Source organism: Motacilla alba, chromosome 2, assembly GCF_015832195.1.
Source record: "Motacilla alba alba isolate MOTALB_02 chromosome 2, Motacilla_alba_V1.0_pri, whole genome shotgun sequence".
Taxonomy (NCBI): domain Eukaryota; kingdom Metazoa; phylum Chordata; class Aves; order Passeriformes; family Motacillidae; genus Motacilla; species Motacilla alba.
The window spans coordinates 81,337,107-81,358,935 of NC_052017.1; the positions used below are offsets into that span (position 1 = coordinate 81,337,107).

The following is a 21,829-nucleotide window of genomic DNA, read 5'->3' on the forward strand; positions in this document are numbered from 1 at the left end:
TCTATAGGTCTTGGTTGTGACTTAAAACTTGAAATCAAAGTTTCAGATTCGAACCAAATATTGAGCCTTGGGGGAATATCAATTGCAGACTCTTGTCATTGTAGTATCATCATGACTAGTCTATTTCAAAGTCTTCAGTGACTGGACAACCTGAACATAAGGAAGTAACAGCGGGTACCCATTTGATTATCAAATCACTCAACTCTTCTTAACATACACATATTCCCCTTGCAAAATTATTATTAGTCTCCTCAATAATTAGGAGCAAAAATAGCTACATGATCCCTGACATGACATTTCCGTAAGCAGAGTCAGTTTGAGAAACTTGGAAAAAAATTTCAGTAGCACCTGATAGGACTTTTTGTTGATTAAAAAAAACATTAATTCGCAATTACAGGGTATGATTCAAAGTGATATTCACCTTTTCATTTCTTTCTATCTGAAATCATAGTATTCCTGTATGTCATAGCACTCTGTTACAGAAAAAAACATTAAAGAAAACCTGAGATTCACTGAAAAAATCAGGATGGAAGTGACCTCTTGAGATCTGTATTCCCACATCTTTTTCCAAACATGGCTAATTTCAACATTAGATGAAGTTGCTCAGGGCTTCTGCAGCCCAGAAAATACAATTTTATCACAGCATCACAAGCTCTGTATCCAACACTGGGTCTCCAGCCTTCTCTGAGCTTACCTTGCCTGATTTTGAGTTGTGGCAGCAGCTGTCTGGTGGCCACGTGCCTGCTGCCTCTCTACATTGCCTTAGCTCTGAGAGTACCTAAGGCCTGACACTGTGGGACAAGCAATCCCTCTGGGGTAACAGGACTGGGGGACAGCAGCGTACAGCCTTAACTGGAATAAAATTGAACAGGAAGGAGGTTCAAACCACCAGTATTTACATCTTCCTAATGAACTTGAGACATCTTGCTGTGAAACACCTGCTTTCTGCTTTAGTAACACTGATATCATTCATTTCAGGATCCAGAGGGACACATGAAGTGTAATACCCAAAATCTTGTTTATGGACTAAAAAGCAACAAGCCTGATAATGTACACACACACATACATACATCTAAAGCTAAGAATGTATAGTTAGTTTACATTTCTTTATAGCTTAACTGAAATCTTAACAGCCTAATTCAAGTATCAGTATTACTCTTGCTGTTATTATTAGAAAAAAATAAAGAAAAAAAACAATAAAGAAAGAAATACTTCTATATTAAGAAAGCAAAATCCTAGTAGTAATAATATGGTTTAAATTGTTATGCATACACTTCTTAGTTTACAACCCTTTTTCTGATAAAGTCTCATGCTTTAACTGTTCCTGTGGGTCCTAATGTGGATGGGTTTCAGCCTGGCAGTGGTGGTGAAAGACTTTCAGCAAGCCATAAGCATCCTCAGCCCTTTATGAGGAGGAATATGATGCTGATGTTGATGCTGATGGTTACTTCTTCCTCAATCTAGGATCTCTCTGCCTAGTACTCTTTAGTACTTTTTAGGTATCTGATTACACACATTTATACCTTGCTCTTTCTTTGCTGGTCTGCAAGTCTATGCTCTTGTTCTTTGTTCCCTCTAAAAACACTTGTGACCAGGCCCAGGTCTGTATTTCTTCAAATGACTAGTGGTGACTGGTGACTTATAGATCTTATAGCTCTAAATAATTATAGATCTGGAGTCTGCAGTGCCAAGCCTGTGCACCCTCTCCAATCATCACGTGCATGTATTGCCCCCTACTCATTCTGTGTGTTCATTTCTTAAAGCTTCCACTATCATGTCAGGTCTGCAATTTTCCACCTTATGTTACAGTTGTAAATATCTCACTCTTCACAGAGTAGTTGTTCATTACTATTATTTATATAATATCTATGTTTGTGCTGTGTCATAAGAAAAAATTAATTACCTATAACCACCTTGTCATTAGAAATCCTGCTGTTGCAGTTAAGTAAAAATAAAGCTCCAGGAAGGTAAAAAAAATTCAGAGAGCTTTAACCCTGGGGCCTTTCAAACTCAGTACAAAGCCCATGGCAATGGCAGTACTGTATTGTGGGGATACATGGTTACAGAAGACTGAGGGTAGTACCAGAGAAAAAGGGGGATACACTTGAATATTTTTTGCACAACATTTTTAGCTATATTTATGCTATTTAGTGTTAATTAGTGTGGACTGTGATGGTTATTACTATTGTAACTAGATTTTTTTTGTATTTTCATTAGATTGTTAAGACTTTAATTAGCCTAATGAGAGTCTGATCTCTATATTTATCATGTTCTCTTTTGCTCACAAGAACTGAAGCATAAGATCTGATACAGCTAGGACTTCAAAATCTCTCAGATTCCAGCATCTCTCCAGGCAGCCTTTCCCAATGTTTAACCCTTCTCTTGGGGAACAATCTTTTATCTCCTTCCAGCCAAGATTTATCCTGTCGCAGCTCAAGCCTATTGTCTCTCATCCTTCCACTGTGTGCCTTTCAGAGAAATCTGACCACACCTTTTGTGTAAGCTCCTTTGGTACTAGGTAGATGTTAGTTGTCCCCTCCAAGCCTTTTCTTCTCCAGGCTAAATACCTTGAGGTCCCCAAGTCTCATCATCAGTCATGACCAGCAGTTCCACTAAGTACCCCTGTAGCCCTTTAGTGAACCCTGTCCAGTTTCTATCTGCATAATCTATCCACCTCTCCCATGATCCACCATGCAAAATTCAACACTTCCTCAGAACAGGCTTCATTTCTAGTGCTGACATGTTGATTAACAGAAAGGACCGGCACCACACGCGTGTATGAGCACAAACACTGCTGAAATAATAAATGGAGTCTAAAATTTAAAAGACCAACACTAGTTTTTGTTTTTCCCATTTACTAGCCTTGAAGCTATGAGGAAAAGGAAAATGAGGGATCTCTTAGAAAAACTATTGTATATTCATGAAAATATTAGTAGTTTACTTTTTAAAATGCATTGATTAAACTTGCAGGAATCCACATTTCATATATTAGTTCCAAATGATATATTTCAATGTTTCTGTTCTTTACTAACAGCCTTAAGCTTCACAAATGTATGAGGCTTCTCTGTTTAGATTAATTCAAAAACAATTTTGAAATATTTCGGTTCCTTTAATGAATGGCATTGCTTCACCATGTTTCAGTGAAAAAATTAAAATCCCACTCAATGATTTGAAACCTCATTCATTTTCATCTGCTACCGGAGTGTTGTAAAACCCTCATTATACTGCCTCCTTCTCAAAGACAGCATTTCAGAGAACTCACTGAACACCAACACCTTATGAACACCTCCCTGCAATGTTGTAAGAACCTCTCATGGTATATTCCTGTGTCTCACGATGCAAAGCCCCAGAAGAGAGAGAGAAGAGCAATTATACCGCTGTCAGCGCTAAGATCTTGCACTCAGCACTAGTGAGTCATTACCCCTACAAACTGTCAGCCAGACTTTTATCAGGGAGACAAATAACATTATGAGAGGCTATTTTAAATACGTATCTTGGAATAAGGCTGCAAATTAAAAAGAGGTCAGAATAGTTCCACATTTTTCTTTTACAAACTCTGAAAAGACATCAAAGGTGCGTGATAGAAACCAAAGTGGGCTTTGAAAATACTGCTTTTTACCACAGCAGTTAAAAAGTGGCCCCTGCCCTGCTGGGAGGTGTCACCACCCGCAGCTTCCCATTGCTTTGAGGGCAGCCAGCCTTTGCTGTGCCCCAACAGCAGAAATACACAGTGGTGTGTGCACAGTATGTCCAACTTGTACCTCAGTATACACACATCCCCCATTTCGGCTTTCTCTAATGTACATTGGTCTCACTTGAAAACAATGAATCTCGGGGTTCTCTTGAGTTCTTTGACATGATTGTTGAGTGGTATTTTAATATACTTATCTACTGATCTATCAAAATGGTGTTCTCAAAAAGGCTATTCAAAGATACACAAAAGAAGCCCCAATAACTGAAAAACAACAATAGTCTACATTTATATGAGTCTACCCTCAAATAACATAAAAGGAAATTCACAGAATAATTTGAAACATAAATTGTACATCTTTTGAAAACAATTATAAAATACATGACGTCTATGATCTGCAAAAATGTGCAAATTTGACCTGGAGCCCTAACCATTTAGAAGTACAGCCTACGCTCTGCACTTGTACAAAACTAGTTTATGTAAAGTAAATTAAACTAAATTAATTTTTTTCCTGTTACAGAGATGTAGAATCAAGGGTCGTGCTACAACCTTTTACAGCCTAATTAAGGCTTTGATCAAAACCAATGCTTTTTAAAATGCACCGTGCTCTTACTGTTTCATTGTATCCCAGTTCTCTAAAAATAGTCACTGATATGATTGACTTGCTTCCTGAATACTAACAGTGTGGATGATCTTTTGTATCTTCTTGGCAAAATAAGCAGTGTGAAAAGCAGACTAAAGTACATCCGCTACCGAACTGTCTGCAAACAAAGATGTGCGTTAATCCTGAGGAAAAAAAAAAAACCAGCCACCTTATGAAATGAATCCTCACTTTACCTTTTCACATTTAAATACCTAATGTTCCTAAGTGGGATAATATGGAGGTACATGTCTTCGTTTTTTGTTTGGAAAAACCTTGAGAGCAGATAAGGGACATATATTAAGGCATTGAGGGGATAAAGGCCAAAGAAATCTATAGAAGAAGATCTGAAGATCTAATGAGCTCTTTTTGAGCTCACTGAAGGTTGAAAAGAACACTGACTTCCATAGAATGCTTGACTTTTTTTCAATAAGACATTGAGCCATCTGTTACTAATCCAGCCCTGCAATACACTACTTAGGGCTGTGTAGATGTCTTAACTAATTTGATTAATTTATTCCTATCAAAACACAAACATGACAACAGACACCTAAATATATGTATATAAAATTAAGAACACACAAGAACAACATAAGAATATCAAAACACAAATATAAGAACAACATCATTTATCACTTTTTGCTTCTTTCCATCTTGCTAGGCTACAGCATTTTTAAAACACAATTACTACAAACCCCAAAGAGGAAGTATCTGTCACACAATTCCTGGCAGTTTTGCTTCTCTTCACTGTCAGGTTCTCTACCATTTCTGCAAGATCTAAGAAATCACAGTGCACCAAAGCTACTTTCCATAGAAACTAGTAACATTTAACAAAATAATACACATTTCCAGAGAACATCAGCTAGAACCATGTCTGCTGTAAGTATTGTTTTCTTAAAAAAAGCATCCTTACTCTTTAGAATTCAGTGTCCAGTAACATAACCTGCCTGCTTCCTACAGATAAACCAATATGTTTCCTATTCTTGTAGGGAAAAGCTACCAATAGTAGAAACCCAGGCCCTTACAACTGAGCTCAAAGTCCACCCATTCCCTGCACACAGCTTTGGAGGCAGAGGTGCAAACATAAATGACTGCTCTTACAAACCCCTCCTGCCATAGCACCTTATGCAAATTTTGTACCAAATCATCAAAACTTGCTTTTACTGTAAACTGTTCTCCTTAAGATAACTTGAAATGTTTTGTAGCAACTTCAGCCAGTATGCAAGCCAAGTGCCCAGCAGAATAAGGACAGCCCTCTGAACACATGTCCGGGTAAAGTCCTGGTGTAGAATTTCCATTTGCTTATTTTAAGAAAAAAGTGTTGGAGATGGATCTTGAAAACCTTAATTTAAAGCAGATCTTTGTGGGAAAGACATTACAATTAAGGTCAGGTGGGACACACAAGGTACACACAAGCATTGTTGTGACCACAGACACTTGTCAGTGTCTCCATTCTCTGATCCTTAACAGTTCATGGAAGTTTGAGTCTTGGTGACCTTCAAAGCAAAATGCACCTATCTTCTTTACTACTTGATGAACTGATTTGTATTTCAAATTCTCTTAAATGAGACACCTATCTGTCAGGATGACAGGCACTGTACAGAACTTGCGAAGAGAAAAGGAACTATATAAAGCAATCAGAGAATTCTTTTATTTAACTGCTGCAATAAATGACAGTATCATTATGCAATTTCCCTAGCTCCTCTTAACAAACCTGACCTCTAGAACTGTATCACATGATTCATCAGTATTGTGGATTCAAATATTTTTCAAAAACAGTGCAGTAATATCTTCCTGCAGTGATTTGCAGCACTGGTCTTCGGCGTGAAGAAGTGGAGATTCCCAAAAGCACACATGTACATCTCACAGCTCATTCCATGAGGACAACGAAAGAGATGGTGTGCAAACAGGATCTATACAGTGTTTTTAACTCTATCATAAAATATTTTCATAGAACAAGCGAGAAAAAAAACATATTTTAACAACAGAAATAACTGTAACACTTTCCTACAGTCAGATGGAAATTGTGCACAACCATGTTCAAAAGACTAGGCATATTTCATGAAGTTTAAGTAATTCAATAAGTGTTTTCCCATTAACAAGCTGGACTGCATAGCGACAAATAGGGGGACAGTGTGCAAACAGAAAAGCAGACCCAGACAGGGGTGTTCCTTTACCTGTTGCCTCTTCTCAAACTCCAGCTTGATACGAGATTTGATGCAGTTGCACGTGTCCTGATACGTCTGCTGCAGCGCGAGCTCCATGAGGTGTTTGTGGTACGCTCCGGCCAAATTCCCACAGATAAAAATTATTACATTTGCCAATATCTAGGGGGATTAAAAAAAAAAAAAAGTGACAGGGAATTTATATAAATATATTAACAGAAATTAATCCTAGCTTGCAATGAAAGATTGCTGCAGTTATCCATTTTGCTTTTGTTTGTTTCTAGCCAAGATTAACCTTTCAAAAAGCCTTTAAAATTAGTGGCAACATCCCAAGCAATAACAGAATCACAGAATCAGTTAGGCTGGATACTGTTTTAATTTAAGATTAAACAGGAATGAAAATGAACAACATGTTTGCCTACTCAATGAGGTACATGTTTTCTGAAAAAAGAATTTCAGCTCATGTTAGAGCTCACTGCTGAGTATTAATTAGGTGGGATCATCACCTACTCATGTAAAACAATAGCTATGGCTCCTAATAGCAATATTGGAAGCCGTGTTATTGCTATGCTCTTTTAGCAACATTTTCTTTTGCAGTGCCATATGATTAAGGGGTGAAAAGTTTCACTCACACACATGAAAAGCCTGACCTGCATTTTACCTCAGCCTGATCCACTGCTATCCGTCAGTCAGCTATAAATAGTAACCTTGGTGATGATAAGCAGTGTTTAAGGAGCAAGATCTGACAGCTGCCTGCTAGAATATGCTTTTCCTTACTACCAAAAAAATTACATTTGCCTAAAACACAGACCTTAAAGATTTAAGATTCAGGGGGTCACACTTGCAGCATCAGATGCCCTCTGCAAGCAACAACCCACAAGCAACACGAGAAATAAGTTCGCTTAAAAAAATCCAAGCCTTTTTTGCACTTGACCTTTGAAAAGGACACAATATTGTGTGATGATGCTAATACTTTTAACTGTACCCAGCTTATTGCTGCAAATAAAAGAAACACATTTATCCATTCGAGCTCACTCAGAGCAGAAGAAACACAGTAAAGTAATGAAGGCAATTCCTAATTCAATAATAAAAGTAATAATAAAGATAATATTAAATTGAAGTTGAGATACAGCTGCAGTCTGCTCAGAGCAGGTCCCTATCGTCTCTCCTTGTAAGGCCCTAGTGTATCATATACCCTGGATTACAAGCACTACATGACGTCATAGTGCTCGTGGCCTGGAAGAAAAGGAGGAAGAATGGGGGCAAAAATTTTGATTACTGTCCACAGCTAATCTAATAATGAAGTTTATCATAGATTTCCCTGGTGATCGTTCATGGGTTGGTTCTGGTGTACCTATGTACCAGACAATCTTTTGTGAATTGCCAGTGGTGAAAGAGACAGATCAGAAGAAATGTCCAACAGTGTGCTGTGGTGGTTCAGAGGAAAAATACATATTGTCCTATTAACAGAAATCCATCTCCTTGTGGAATATATTTTATTCACAAAAAAAACCTCCCATGGAGTTTTAATGTACTTTGATAAATGGTAACATTAAAATGAAAGATTTAAATATATGCTTTTATTTTCCTCACAGATTTTAACATCATTACATGCAATACTTGTTCCTCCATCAGTGACATTTCTGACATCTCACCTTTCATGGCTCCACAAAGCTAAAAGCAGGAGCTATTCACCTTTACTGCAAAAATGATCGATGTTTTCAATTTGGCAGAACTCCTTTCTTTCCCTAAAACTTTAAGATCATAGCATTATAATGTTTCTAAAAGTAAGGTATGAGTCCTTAATTTTTTCTAAAACAGATAAATCTAAAAACAAGGGGGAAAATCTACATATTTCTCTTTCTCTGAAGAACTTCAGTTATGAAGTAGAGAAATAAGATACAGTTTAAATTAAACATTTCACAACAGCCAATAATCTAAAAAAAACCCCACAAACATGTAAGACTATGGTCTTTTGCTGTGTACAGCAAAAGATTTGACCTTAAAATATTTTATATTTCTTTGTAAATCATAATTGCTCAAGTCTGCTTTGATGTCAGCAGACATGGATTAGTGAACAAAGATCTTGTGTAACAAATCACAGTACAGGGGTAATGGTCTTCCAACTGGCAATCATTGCTGGTTTTAAAATGAAATTATGAAATGGGAAAAAATGCTTGAAAATAAAGACTGCTGGGCATAGAAAATGCTGAGATATGTAGCAGGAAGGTTTAGTAATAAATGATCACTGAATTGAACTGAAATCAACAGTGGGCTGTCATAATCAGGAGTTAGATGTCACTGTTGAAAGTCTGCATATACACTTGCTAAATGAATTGTCCAGCTTCATAAAGTTATAGACCATTTAAAGCAAAACTCCAGGAATAAAATCAATCAAAATTTTAAAAAATACACTGTAATGGGTAGATGGAGGAGTAAATTATGAGTATCATCTTCACAGTCATAGAAAAACAAATTACAGTTTTATGACTGAAGTAGCTGAAGTGAGAAAATAGATGGAAACAAGTGAGTGACAGGCAAGGAAGCTAATTAACCAGGCTTTTCAGATACTCAGTGGGGTAATTCAGCCCACATGAAGCTTTGCAATGGCTTCTAGTACCTGAATTAAACAGTTGGAAGACAGTGCAAGGTATCTCAGCCACTGCCATACTTAGCACAGATGTAACAAGTAAAAGTGTAAGTGAATATGCAGCTAGAAACTGTGTTTAAAACACCCTGATTCTTTAGGCTAGCATGGAGTTCATTGGAAAATGTGTCATTAAGGGATAAAATTTAAAAAAATAAAGAAATTGATGAACTGCTTTCTAAACAGATTTTTTTGCCTGTATTTTTTCTGGCTAGAGTGAATATTTCTGCTATTGAGGAAAATGCATCCTGCCAATAGTGTTCAATAGCAAGTGCAATTACATTACTAAACAAAATAAGCAACATTATATACTTCTTCCTTAATGTATCTCCCCTTTCAAGTCTGCATTTTGCTTTTAATTGCAGCCCAGTTTCAACATGTGCTGGACATGAGCTCCATCCCAGGCTTCTTCTAAAGTCTCATAAATATTCTCCCAGAAGAGACAGGTTCAAAGTTTTCCTCAGTCCAAAAAAATTAACTGAGCTTCCCACCTCTTAAGCAAGTACTCTAATCAATATGCAATCATACAAAATACTTCTGTTCAGGCACCTTCTCTGAGAAGAATCCTACCAGTACCAAAGCACTTGGAATGAAATCCTGAGTCAGACCAATCTTCTACTTTTCTCTAGGGTAGAAGTCTGCAGTGTCTTTTCCCCTGCCTCATCCCAGCCTCCCCCCAACCCTAGATATGTATTACATAATAAGAAAAGCTGTGGTGGATATTCTGGTAAAATATTCTCCACCTTTCTGTGATAGCTCTGATAACTGTGCAAATAAAACTGTAGCTGAGAACCTCTGTAGAGAATTCAGGAATCGACAACACGACATGGTTAGGGATTTCTCCCAGGAGGACAAGCCTGAGCTGTGGAAAAGAGTGTAAATAATGATAGTAACTCAACAGCAGAAAAAGACCAGGGTAACTTCAAAGACAGTATTGCATGAACCTGGTTCACACCCTTTACAAACAGGCACTGCATGACCGAAACCCCAAAAACCCACAGTATACATAAATTCTACAAAGCTCCCACCCAGTTCACCATATGGAAACACTGAGCAACACAGCAGAAGTTCCCATCCCTCTGTACAGTCAGAGTGGAGAGAGAGGCAAATCTATCTTGTGGGCCATCTGCATCCCTTCAGATATATCCATTAACTGTACACAGTGCTGAAGTTTCTGTTTTGTCAATGAATAAATTTAATGTCTACAGAAAGTGATCTAAATATGAGTCAAAATTAACACAAGGAACACCAAGATACCACCAGGAAGGATCTCTAATCACTTAAGGAACATAATCATGGCTGATGTCTCCTCAGTCTGTTCTGACCTACAGAAAACTCTGTGTGCTTCCTGGCAATGGGGAAATTTTACATTCAAGCACAGGTATTTTTTCAGTATCAGTGAATATCAAGTAATCAGATGTCTAGTGCTTCACTATCAAAATAGACTGTATTTAAAAGCAAATGAAGACAAAGTTAAGTAGCTATGACTAATTTCTCAAGAGAGTACTACAGTTCACTGAGTTGCTCAAAAAAATGTAGTACATCATATATAAGCTCAACTGATGAAAAGTACCCACAAAGGAATATGCATACAAAGACGTACTATGCTATATAAAAATAGAAGAATTATAATACAGACTGCTGATTCTGATTGAAGCATAAATAATTTGTTAAATATCTTAGAAACTGCTGTTCAAATACTGAATATAAAAATTAGAATCCTCCATAGATTTTTCCTGCATTGAAAGCTTCCAGTTTATGAGTTACTTTGCCACATTTCTTTCCTCTCAGATATTTTACATATCCTTCCCAAATACTGCATGAACAGAATTTTTAACAACAACAACAAAACCAACACAAATATTAACAATTTTTTCAATAGTTAAATTTCATTTTTCTTCTGGATAAGAAAACTGAGGACATGAAAGATGAGGGGTGGGCAAAACTGGCTATCATTTATGATGTCTGCATGGAAATTAATGTGAGAAAAAAGAATTCTTATGTCATTGCCTAAGTTCAAATTCTTTAGCTCTGGAAAGAAGAATCGTCTCTCCCTTCATTTGATCCTTCATGTGATGATGTGATGGATCTTTCATGTGGTATGGCCAGCCAATTTATGGAACGAGTCTGTGCTGCTTTGGAACCTGTAGAGCTTTAGACTCAGACATAATTCAGCTAAAAAAAATGGGATAAATGCTGGGCAGAACTGAAAAGCAGCATTTTAGAAGGAAATGCTTAGCTGCTATGTAAATCAGTTATTCACTTGGTCACCATGTACTATGCCATTATTTTAAGTAGATGTATTTAGAAGGCTCTCCAGCTATTCCATGCAAATCTCTTCCACATGGAGCTCTGGCCAGTCACACAATGTTGCCTTTTTCTTCTTTCAGATTTCCAAACCTACAGAAGTCCAACATTTGAATACGTTTCAGTGCCAACAACATTTATAGCTATGTCACAGCTCACAAAGAGGATGGCAAATTTGAAAATGGGAGACGTTTTGCCATATGGCAACCTCTGTTTCAAAACCAAGGAGCTTTGGGGAGGAGCAAAATTACAGGGCAAAAATTTTTGTAGCTGGCCTAGGACTAGTAATCATGTGGTGCCTGGTCTACCAGCTGTTGTTACAGAAAGTAACACCTGGCCTTTTTCTGTACTTAGTGAGACCACTAAGTTGAGGTCTTTATTATGAAAGCTCCTGTCTTTCATGAAGAAACATAGCAATCTCTTAGATTTCTATTTCTGTTTTAGAGATGATAGTAAAAGTTTATGAATTCAAGTAATTCAGGTACAGAACATGACTGGCTAAAGGACAGAGAAATTATGTGCAACTGCATACTTACTTCCTCATGAATTTGAAGTAAAAAATCAATTTCTTTAACCACTGCAAAATTATTTTAATAGTCTGAAAGGTCAAAGATATTTAAATCCTTAAATACTTATGAAGGCCACAATAAGAACACGCTACAGAAGAGAAGAAATAGGAAGACCCAATATTCTCAGACATTTTGTCTATATCAAGGAGAAGGTAAAATGTTTTACAGCAAGGTAAGTAGAAAAAAAAAGCTGCAATTTTGCAAGAAACAACTCATTTAAAAAAACCACAAACCAACCAAACAAACCCCCTTCAACTTAAGACTTCTCAAAATAACTGAGAAGCAACAAAAAAATAAAGATTTGAATTACTCAGTATCCCAGATGGCTCCATATTTTTCAGTGCTAAAATAAATTTGGTAAAGAGTCCCTTTGTGTAAGAGGAATTGATGTCATTTTACAAGCCAGGAAGTTGTGATGTCGTCTTCTAATTGGTATGTGTAAGTCTCTTTGCAGCTTCTGCAATCAGAGCATTGAGGACAACAGGAGGATATTCCTTTTTTGTAATATCTATATTTTTTCATATGACTTTCTTTTTATCATTATTACACATTGAACTTTCTCATTGCTCTAAGCTGTTCTGTGGAATGACTGGATTTATTTCCTTCAGCTCTGGGCATACACAGACCCTATCTATATGCCAGTGTAGATAGAAACAGATCATAAACTCCAAGCTCTTTAATCAAACCCAGGAAAAATAAACTAGAAACAAGAATCAGAGTTACAGTCCCTTTAGATCACTTCTGTGTAATACATATAATCAATATCATTGCCTCTAATTAATGACTCTTAATATTTGCTCATGCTCTCCTCAGTGAGAAGGAAACAGTCAGCCACTGCACTCTCCTGCCTGCCTGCAGAGAGGTCTTTTGTGTTTACATGTACCTCTAGGATCGTTTCATTTCTTTACTAGTAACTGATCTTCAAATGTTCTCTCAGAAAGACTGAGATTATTTTTTAAGTTCTGGATCTCATTTAGGGGTGAGTTCTAGTGTGCTATAAGGAAAAAAAAAAAAGACCACAAAATTAAAACAATTTTTAAGAACCCAAAAATAAAATCTATGGAGTAATACATCAATCTTTGGCCTGTAACAGAAATAATCCTCTGTCTGATCTTGAAATACCTTCAGTCTTTTCCAATAAATCTGGTTTACTCTTTAAAAAATACCCCAAAACTAAAATCTCTAATATAAGTGCATTTACAGGACCAACAATATGCTGCCAAGTCTAATGTGTACCAGTAGATTTCTCCCTACATGCCGTGATCAGAAGTACTCCTGGGCTATCTCTCCTGCACTGTCTTGCAGCCTTCATTAAGTTTATTTCTTATTATTATCTACCAGACTTACTGAAATTTCTTCATATATCTCTAAACATCTCCCCTTCTGGCAAGTTTTACAGAAATTAGTCAATAGGTTCAAAAGCTACCAGGAGAAGAAGAGACAAACAGATAAATGAACTGATAATCACATATATGCTCATTATTCATGTATTGATATGCCTAAACCTCAATAACTTACTGTTGATTTCAGATTTCTCCCCTAATTTCTATAGTTTATACTGTATGTAACTGCACTGCATATTAATATGCTACATACTCTCAATTATCAATATATATGGAAATTAAAATCAATGGACAGTTCAGAATTACACGGATAAATTACAGTAGGAACATATACTCAGCATAATTTTTCTACTGCATTTCAAACAGTTGGCAATAAATATGTGCTTTGATCTATTTGATAAACATTTTGAAATTGTATTTTTTTATGATCTCTATATAAAATTCTGATTTATATAAGCATGTTTTTCGGAGGTAATATTGTCTATCAGTGTTCACAATGACCTGATAAGCTTTTTAACTGGATATATTTTCAGGATTTTTTCTGCTTATCTGATGACTATGAAAAACTTTATTCAAGCCCGTTTTTCATAATTTGGCAGTCTTTGGTAGGAATCAGTCTTTGGCTACATAGTTCACAGAGAATAATGTGGAGCAGAAGGGAAGATAATGATAGTGGTGTATAAGTGAGGAAAGTGATGACCTACAGAGTTGGATTAAATGGATTCCAGAATGTCCTCAGAGTTGGGAGTTGGTAATTATGACAATCTTACAAGTGTTTTAAATGTTTTTTAAAGAACTTGGTCACCATTTCGAAATATGATGAGATCTCTACTCAGTATTTGGGTTAATTCTTAATTGGAAGTCTTCTAACAGGAAAATTTGCTGTCAGGAAACCTGAAAGTTCTATTTTCTGGTGTCAGGCAAATGCTGTCAAGAGTAAGCAAGATCGGACAAAAAAAGTACTAAAGTTGGGTTACATTCAGGAAGGAATGAAGAAAATATTAAAACCTCTTGATGTTCTTGGTGCCAATTCATTCCATCTGTGCATAAAACACATCATTTTTCTCTCCTTCATGCCTCAAAACTGTCAATATGTCATTTGACACGTCAGGCTTTCAAGCCCAAAGCCCTAGTGTGAAGCATCTTGGACAACCTGAAACAGTTTTTTTTCCTAAATCATGTGGTTTGTGGGAATATAGTCTGAGTAACACCTCAAAAGCAGCACAGTAGCTCAAATTCATAGAACAGAACTGGAGTCATAGAATCCTTATGGTTGGGAAAGACCTCCAAGATAATCAAGTCCAAACATTCACCCAGCACCACCATGTTCACCACTAAACTCTGTCCTTAAGTGCCACACATTTTTGAAGACTTCCATGGAGCATGATTCCACTGCTTCCCTAGGCAGCCTGTTCCAGGGCCTGACCACCCTAACAGCAAAGCTGTTTTTCCTAATATCCAGTTTAAATCAACCCCTGGCACAACTTGGTGCCATTCCTTCTTGTCCTCTTGTTTGTTACTTGGGATAAGAGACCTACACCCATCTGTTTACAACCTCCTTTCAGGTAACTGTATAAAGTTAGGAGATCTCTGCTGAGCCTCCTTTTCTCCATCATTTTCTATTCATACCAGCATTAATGACAACCCCTACAGAGCAGCATATTCTCTACAGGCATCTAAAACACTACACAGCATTGTTAAGAATAGGCTATTACTCTCAAACTAGCTGAGAGCAATGATTAAACAAATGGAGGTACTCATCCAGGGAAGAGAAATTTTCCTTCCCTCCAGACCTGTTCTCTTACTCCTACCTTCTGTTCCTTGTCTTTTAAAGAACTACTTATCCAACACAGATCTAACCTCTCAGTTCACTGGAAAGGTTTGGGCAAAGGACTCCTTCCAAGACACACAGATATTAATGAAATCAGCCCCATCTACTTCTTTGTTGATGCCTTCAGTCAGATTCAAGGTACTTTTAAGAAAAGACTACCTTTTGCTTCTTTCCAAATAGAATGTGTTTATCCTATTCTCTATTCTTACAGCTTCATTTTTTGCCTCATAAAGACACTGAGTTTAGACCTAAAGTCTCTCTGATCCTTTCTAGAACCTTTTTAAAGTTTATTTTCACATTTTCTAGCTTACGGTCGACAGGAACTAGGGCCTATTTCAGACCAACCTATACATGCTCTCCTTCACCCATCCCTCAGAGAAGATTTCAATGTGAGATTTTCCTCTGTTTCTTCTTCACTGAACAGGCATACATAAATTGTTTCTCTGTGATAGCCTTGTCCCCCCTGAGTATTTCTGTAACCTGGATGTCAAATGACCTTACAGACTCTCTGAAAATCCTTTTGCTACTCAAGTGCTGAAGCAAAGACCCAGCATGCAGGGTAGAGGAATTGGTTAACTGCCATAGCTCTAGCTGCTGCTATCTCAAACAAATTACACACTTCTAGGTGTACGTTCTTCAAACTCCTGTCTGATCAGTGTAACTGCATACAAAGGCATTTTGCAAGACTATTAAAAACACTTGCACAGACGAAATGTTTTCACTTTGGCTAATTAAGTTTAGTGGTGCAAATAGATTCCAAAATTGCTGATAAAGCATGCTAATTAGCAGAATGAATAGCAGGAAAAAATTGCAGCTACAACAGGCACAATCAGAAGGTGGATTGAGATAGCTCCATAAGGCATTTTATAGCTCGACTACTGTGCATCTAAGACAAATGTTATTTTAACTGAATTACAATTTAAAACTGCTTATGATTATGTTATATTCAACGTAAAAAATTTATTTCCTTACTGTCATTTTCTTGCTCATATTTTAATTTACTCTTTCCTGTGCTCAAAATATTCTCTAGACGTTTTTGCTTGGTAAACGAGCCTACAAATTTTGTGCACCATATAAGAAGTGGCTTTTAGGTTATGATGGCTGGAGGAAAGATTAAATGCTAAACAACAAAGTTTTGCCTTCCAAATATTGTATTTCAAAAATCAAATGTGTTTCATACTGCGAACACGAAGACAAATGAAATCACTAAATTGGTAATAATGTCCTTTACATTGTAACCTTCCCTAATACCTACACCTCTGCCTTACTACCAGTTTTGCATTTAACACACTTCTTACAAATTCCTTTAAAATTTGTATACAACATCTCTACATATTTTAGAAACAAAAAGCTGTCAATCTATTACTGAAATATATCATGATGCTTTGCAAAACTGAAAGGCTTTCCGATGTATAAAGAGAAGTTGCTAATAATATGAAGGAAATAATACAATTTACAGATGATTGCAGTTATATTTATTAATTTCTGACTTCATTCCCAAATGTGACTGGAATATCATTGGAACACTATGGATAAATTAGAAATAGTCACATGAAAATACAATGTCTTTTTGCAAATTCTGATGCACATGTAGTAATAAAAATAAAAAAAACCAATTTCCTTTCTCTAATGTTTTTAGTCTCCTGTCTTTCTTTATAAAAGATGTCTGTTTTGAACCTGGCATGTTCTAAGATAATAGAAAAATTACATCCTAAGTGTTCCTAAGCACCAATATGAACAATACAGAAAGTGCTTATGACTTGCAGGACTTTTTCCTGCATGGAATGACTACTTTTTTATTCTCCACAAGAAAAATAATCCTGTACAAAAAGAAAATTCCTATTTAAACCCCATCAGTTTCAGTTGCTAATATAAGTTATCTTTTACAGCAAAGTAAGCTTCACCCTGCAACCAACCTACCTTTTAATAGTACAGTCTGCCATTTGAAAGATTTGACAATACATCATGAAGATATGAAGTAATACAACATGAAAGAAGACCTGGGAGCAATATTTCTCACATACCAACCCTTCTTAATCAGAGAAGGCTGCTGGAGCATCAATGTATTACAAAGTAATGTGCTAAGGGAAGCAGATCTCAGCACCACATAGAATAGCAGATTTGCTTTGCTTTTCAATTATGTTCTGTTTAAAACACGATTTCCCAAATCTGTAAATACATACACACACAAAGTTAATTTTTCTTCACTTAACATCTCAAATACAAGTTAGTGAATTTGTGTGTATGGACATTACCCATGCTCATCTCTCGGTCTATATAACCCCCCTAGCTCTTTTACTAACCACTCAAACATATTCATGAAAGTGTTTCTCAGCTCTCTCCAACAGGCATCCTCTATCTCTGTGTTGAATATCCCAATCCGATCAATGAATGCTGCTACCTTGTTATTCACCACCTGCTGCAGAGAAAGGTTTTCAATATACTTTTCTCTTTGAGGAAAAGACAAAACCACAGCTAGTAACCCTCAGTTATCCAGCGGCTCTAAACCTACAAATTGACTCCCTTCCTTCCCCACTCCCACTGCTCATCAGATATTTCTATGAGCTGCGGGATGCTGAAGAACAACGCTGGCAAACCTAAGCTGTTCCAACTCTCCCAATTCATTTCAGCACAAGTTCATCACTCTGCGCAGAACTCCTCTCCAAGCAGTTTTCTGAGACAGCCTGAAACAAGAGGTTTCATGGAAAATAGCTGACTATTTTAAGAAGGCATCAAAATTGACAGGCAGGTCAGTCACTGAGCAGCCAGTTAGATGGGCATATATGCTCATTATTCATATTCCTTGCAAAAGCCAGTAGGTCTGGCTTTTGCAAGAGCACAAAGACAAGTTTGGCCCCCGCCTACAGGGCTACTTGAAGCAGAAGCATGAGAAAGAATATGATCAGCAGCTCACAGGAGAACTCCTTAAGTGCTGGCCCCAAACCAAAATGATGGAAGCCGCATGCAATAGTCACAGGACAGGTAAAAACTCCTCGACACTTCATTGCTTAAAAGGCCAAATGAGGGACAAAATGAGTAATCACTTAAAGAACACGACTGCAGTGAGTAAGAAACTTTGCTTCCTTTAGACAAGGCTTAAAAATTCCTGTGTTATATTAGTGCTCCTTTATTTGGTTCCTTTGCTTATATTTTTCAGTTGCTCGCTCTGAAGATTCTTTGATTTGCTGTCACATATACGTTCAAAACTGTGACTTTCTTTAGTCTTCCTACGGATTTCTCCATCTTCCTCCACCTCCACTTCTTTGCACTGAATAGGTGGTGTAGATAGCGTCCATGGAGGTAACACAGAAATGGACAGTGAATTGCTTCAAAGTGGTCCTTTGCAAGGCACTCTTCAGGAGAAGAAATGAGCAGCAATATTATGGCTATTAGAGACTTCTAGCTGGGCAGCACTGCAAGGAGAGTACAGAGGAACGAGCTGTGCATGAGGCCACCATTTTATCAAGGTAAATGCAGGCCCAGTTGCAGAATAAACCAGCATATTGAATAGAAAAGAAATCCATGCTTTTTAGAAAATAAATATTTTATACTCTTGATCTGTTCCTACTCTGAAACAATGTTCATCAAAAGTACTTCATACATTGACAAAGAAAAGAGTTGTATGACTTTTTATTGGTGTTTTGTAGAGCTGCCAACATTTGCCAGTGTGGGAACCCAGGATATCCCTCTGGGTGCCCTGGATGGCCCAAGCCGCTGGCAGGGGGCTCTGAGACCCTGGCATGCAGCCAAAGACATGTGGGGTTTTGATCTTAGCCCGTGGAGCAAATTACCAACTCTGTATGAAGAATTACAAGTCACACAAGTTTAGGTTTAGGTAGTATAGTAGAGATAATCACAAAGTGAAGGGAGAAATTTTTAGGTATTGTACATGGGGGTTTTGACCTCTGTACAGTGGGGTTTGGATTTTGTACAGGGGGGTCAGGAGTCCTAAGATGGAGGAATCAGGGCGTGCCTTGTCTTTCTTCCTTCTTCTTCCTAGCCTCCATGATTTGGGTGATGTTGGCACTTTTAGATTGGTTTAGAATAGAAGCTGACTGTCTAACATAGGTGATAGCTATTGGAACGGAATTGTAAATATAGTACATGTTGTTTTTAGTATCAAAGATAGCACCAGCCTCGGGGGCAGGCAGAAAGAGTGTGCAGAGAGTGGGCAGAGTGTGCCTATACCGCAGCAGCCCAGAAGAAAATCTTAAGATAACACACAATAAACAACCTTGAGACCGGACAACAGAAGACTACTGAGTCTTTCTTTGAAGGCACGGGTTGGAGCAGAGACTTTTCCACCTTTCGGGGTCACCCTGACCAGGGGGAGACTCTGACATGCCAGTATGGCTGAGGGCAGGTGTATCCCCACTCCAGATAGCAGCATATACAGACCTTTCTTAATTAGCACTGTGATGAACATGCTTATTGCCTGCCAAGTGATAAAAAAAAAGGTTTGTAGACAACATAGACAACACACTAAAGGAGTGCACTGCTACAGGGCCCCAGAGATTATTCCCTGGAAATGTATTTTTTCCCTCTAGCACAATCTTAACACTCCTCCTTTCAGCCCATCCTGCACTGGGAAGTTTCAGACTCCCAGGTAACAGGAAACTGTCATTTAGTGTCTGAATTCATCCTAAAGAGAGAAGGTAATTAATGAAAATGAAGTGCAGTCTATGTTAGCAAAAGTTTATCACAGAAAGGGAGCTTCATTAGCTCTGAAACTGGAGAAGCATTCTGGGACACTGTCTTACATACAACAATACTACCACCAAAATCAGAAATTATCTATAAGAATAATTGTCCTCTTTTGTTAAGAAAAATTGGTGGGTTTTTTTTCCAAAAGCTCTCTGCCATTTCTACATCAAAAACTCTCTTTTGATTTGTATTCTCTCCTCGTTTGCATATCACAGAATCCAGATTGTCTTTTCTAAATCAGCATGCCTGGAGATGGCCTCAGATGCAAAAGATTCAGCACATTATTTTTGTCATTAGTTTGTCAGAGACCTCAGCAGAGATCCAGTTGATGGTCCAATTCAAAGATACGATGGGATGCAACCACAAGAGCTGAAAGAGCCTGCTGATATCACTACAAGGCCACTCTTGAGTGCCTTTAAAAGCTCATGGGGACCAGGGTAGGTTCTTGAGTTCTGGAAGAAAGCAAATATCACTCCTGTCTTCAAGGAAGGTTCCATCACCTTGATCCCTGGGAAGGTGATAGTGCAAACCTTCCTAAAAACCATTTCTAACCCCATAAAGGACAAGAAGGTGACTGGGATTAGCCAGCATAGAGTTATAAAAGAGAAATCATGCCTGGACAACCTTTATGTGATGAAATGACTGGCTTGCTAGCTGAGGAGGCAGTAGTTGATGTGACAGGGCTTTGAGCACACTGATAAACCCTAGCAGCCCAGCCTCACCTGGGGCTTCTACTGACATCCCCAGTCCTGCCTGTGCTCTGCTGGAGGAATGCTGGTCTCCAGCTAAGCCGTGCCTGACCACAGACACCCTTAAGCCGTGGACTGACTTGACCTCAAGCCCTGCCTTGTCACTGGGAATGTGCCCATAAATTGCTGGATATGATCCTGAGCTATGCACAGGCTTTCTGGCTCGACCTTGCACTTGTCTCCTTGCCATGATTTTGCCTTTTATATGTCTTGTCTCTTGGCTGAACCTGGTTATGGTCTCTGGGCTTGCCTTGCTCAAGTGCTGTGGGGCCAAGATTAGAGCAGTCACCCTGGCCCTACTGCTCTGTCCCTTCTTTGCTTCCTTGCAAAGAGCTCTGAAAAGAAATGCCATTCAATTCAGTCAATTTTCACTAAAATAATATGATTCACCCATGAACTTCAGTTCACTGCCTTCAATATTTTCAAGCAATTTCACTGGATTCAGGTATTGAAAACATAATAAGAGCTTTATAAACAAGCAATGACAGGGAAGATTGCATTCATGAGATATATTTCTATTTGCTACACATTAAAATAGCACACTAAGGCAGGAAGAGGACATAATGTCAATGCTATCTAGCCTCTTTCCATAGTGGAGATCCATCAATAGGAACATTCTGGTCAATTAACACATTAAGTTTCATCCATGTTTCATCAAAGTATCTCTTATTTACAGAATAAATGTGCATTGAAGCATTTATAGTTTTTACAAACATAATTTCCAGGTACTGTAATTACACACCAGGAATGTTTCACATGGATTAATGCTGAAGAGTTGCATCTATATCATCATTTCTAGAACTCACCAATGTCTCCAAACTTGGGCTTCAATCATTGCTTTTATTTATGCTTTTATGAATAACAACTTACATCTGTGCATCATCTTGCAGAATAAATTATTTTACTGTACTAAAATATAACTGTAACTATAAGCCTTAGCATATATGTGCAAAAGAGTTTTCATTGTATACCCATATATTGGTGAAAATCCAAAAGTTCCTGAACTGTCACATGAAGTACTAATAAGTTCATCTTTTAAACTGTACAGATGATACAATAATGGGAACTTAAGCAAAGTGCAGTTTTGATGAATATCAGTGCTAATTCCTAGGAAAGTTGATTTTTTTTTTTTTTTTTTTTACTTTCAGCCTTATTTCCCTAAGAAAGCAAAATTACAAAGTAT

At 37.5% G+C, this 21,829-nt stretch overlaps 1 protein-coding gene across 1 annotated transcript in view; it reads right to left on the reverse strand.

Annotated features, from left to right (window-relative positions):
* ADCY2 (adenylate cyclase 2) overlaps nucleotides 1–21,829 on the reverse strand; it is a 204,841-nt gene that overhangs the window by 98,735 nt on the left and 84,277 nt on the right. Inside the window, exon 4 of the mRNA XM_038130098.1 lies at nucleotides 6,509–6,658. Coding sequence (XP_037986026.1) covers nucleotides 6,509–6,658 — 150 coding nt within the window. The remainder of the gene's footprint in view (nucleotides 1–6,508; nucleotides 6,659–21,829) is intronic.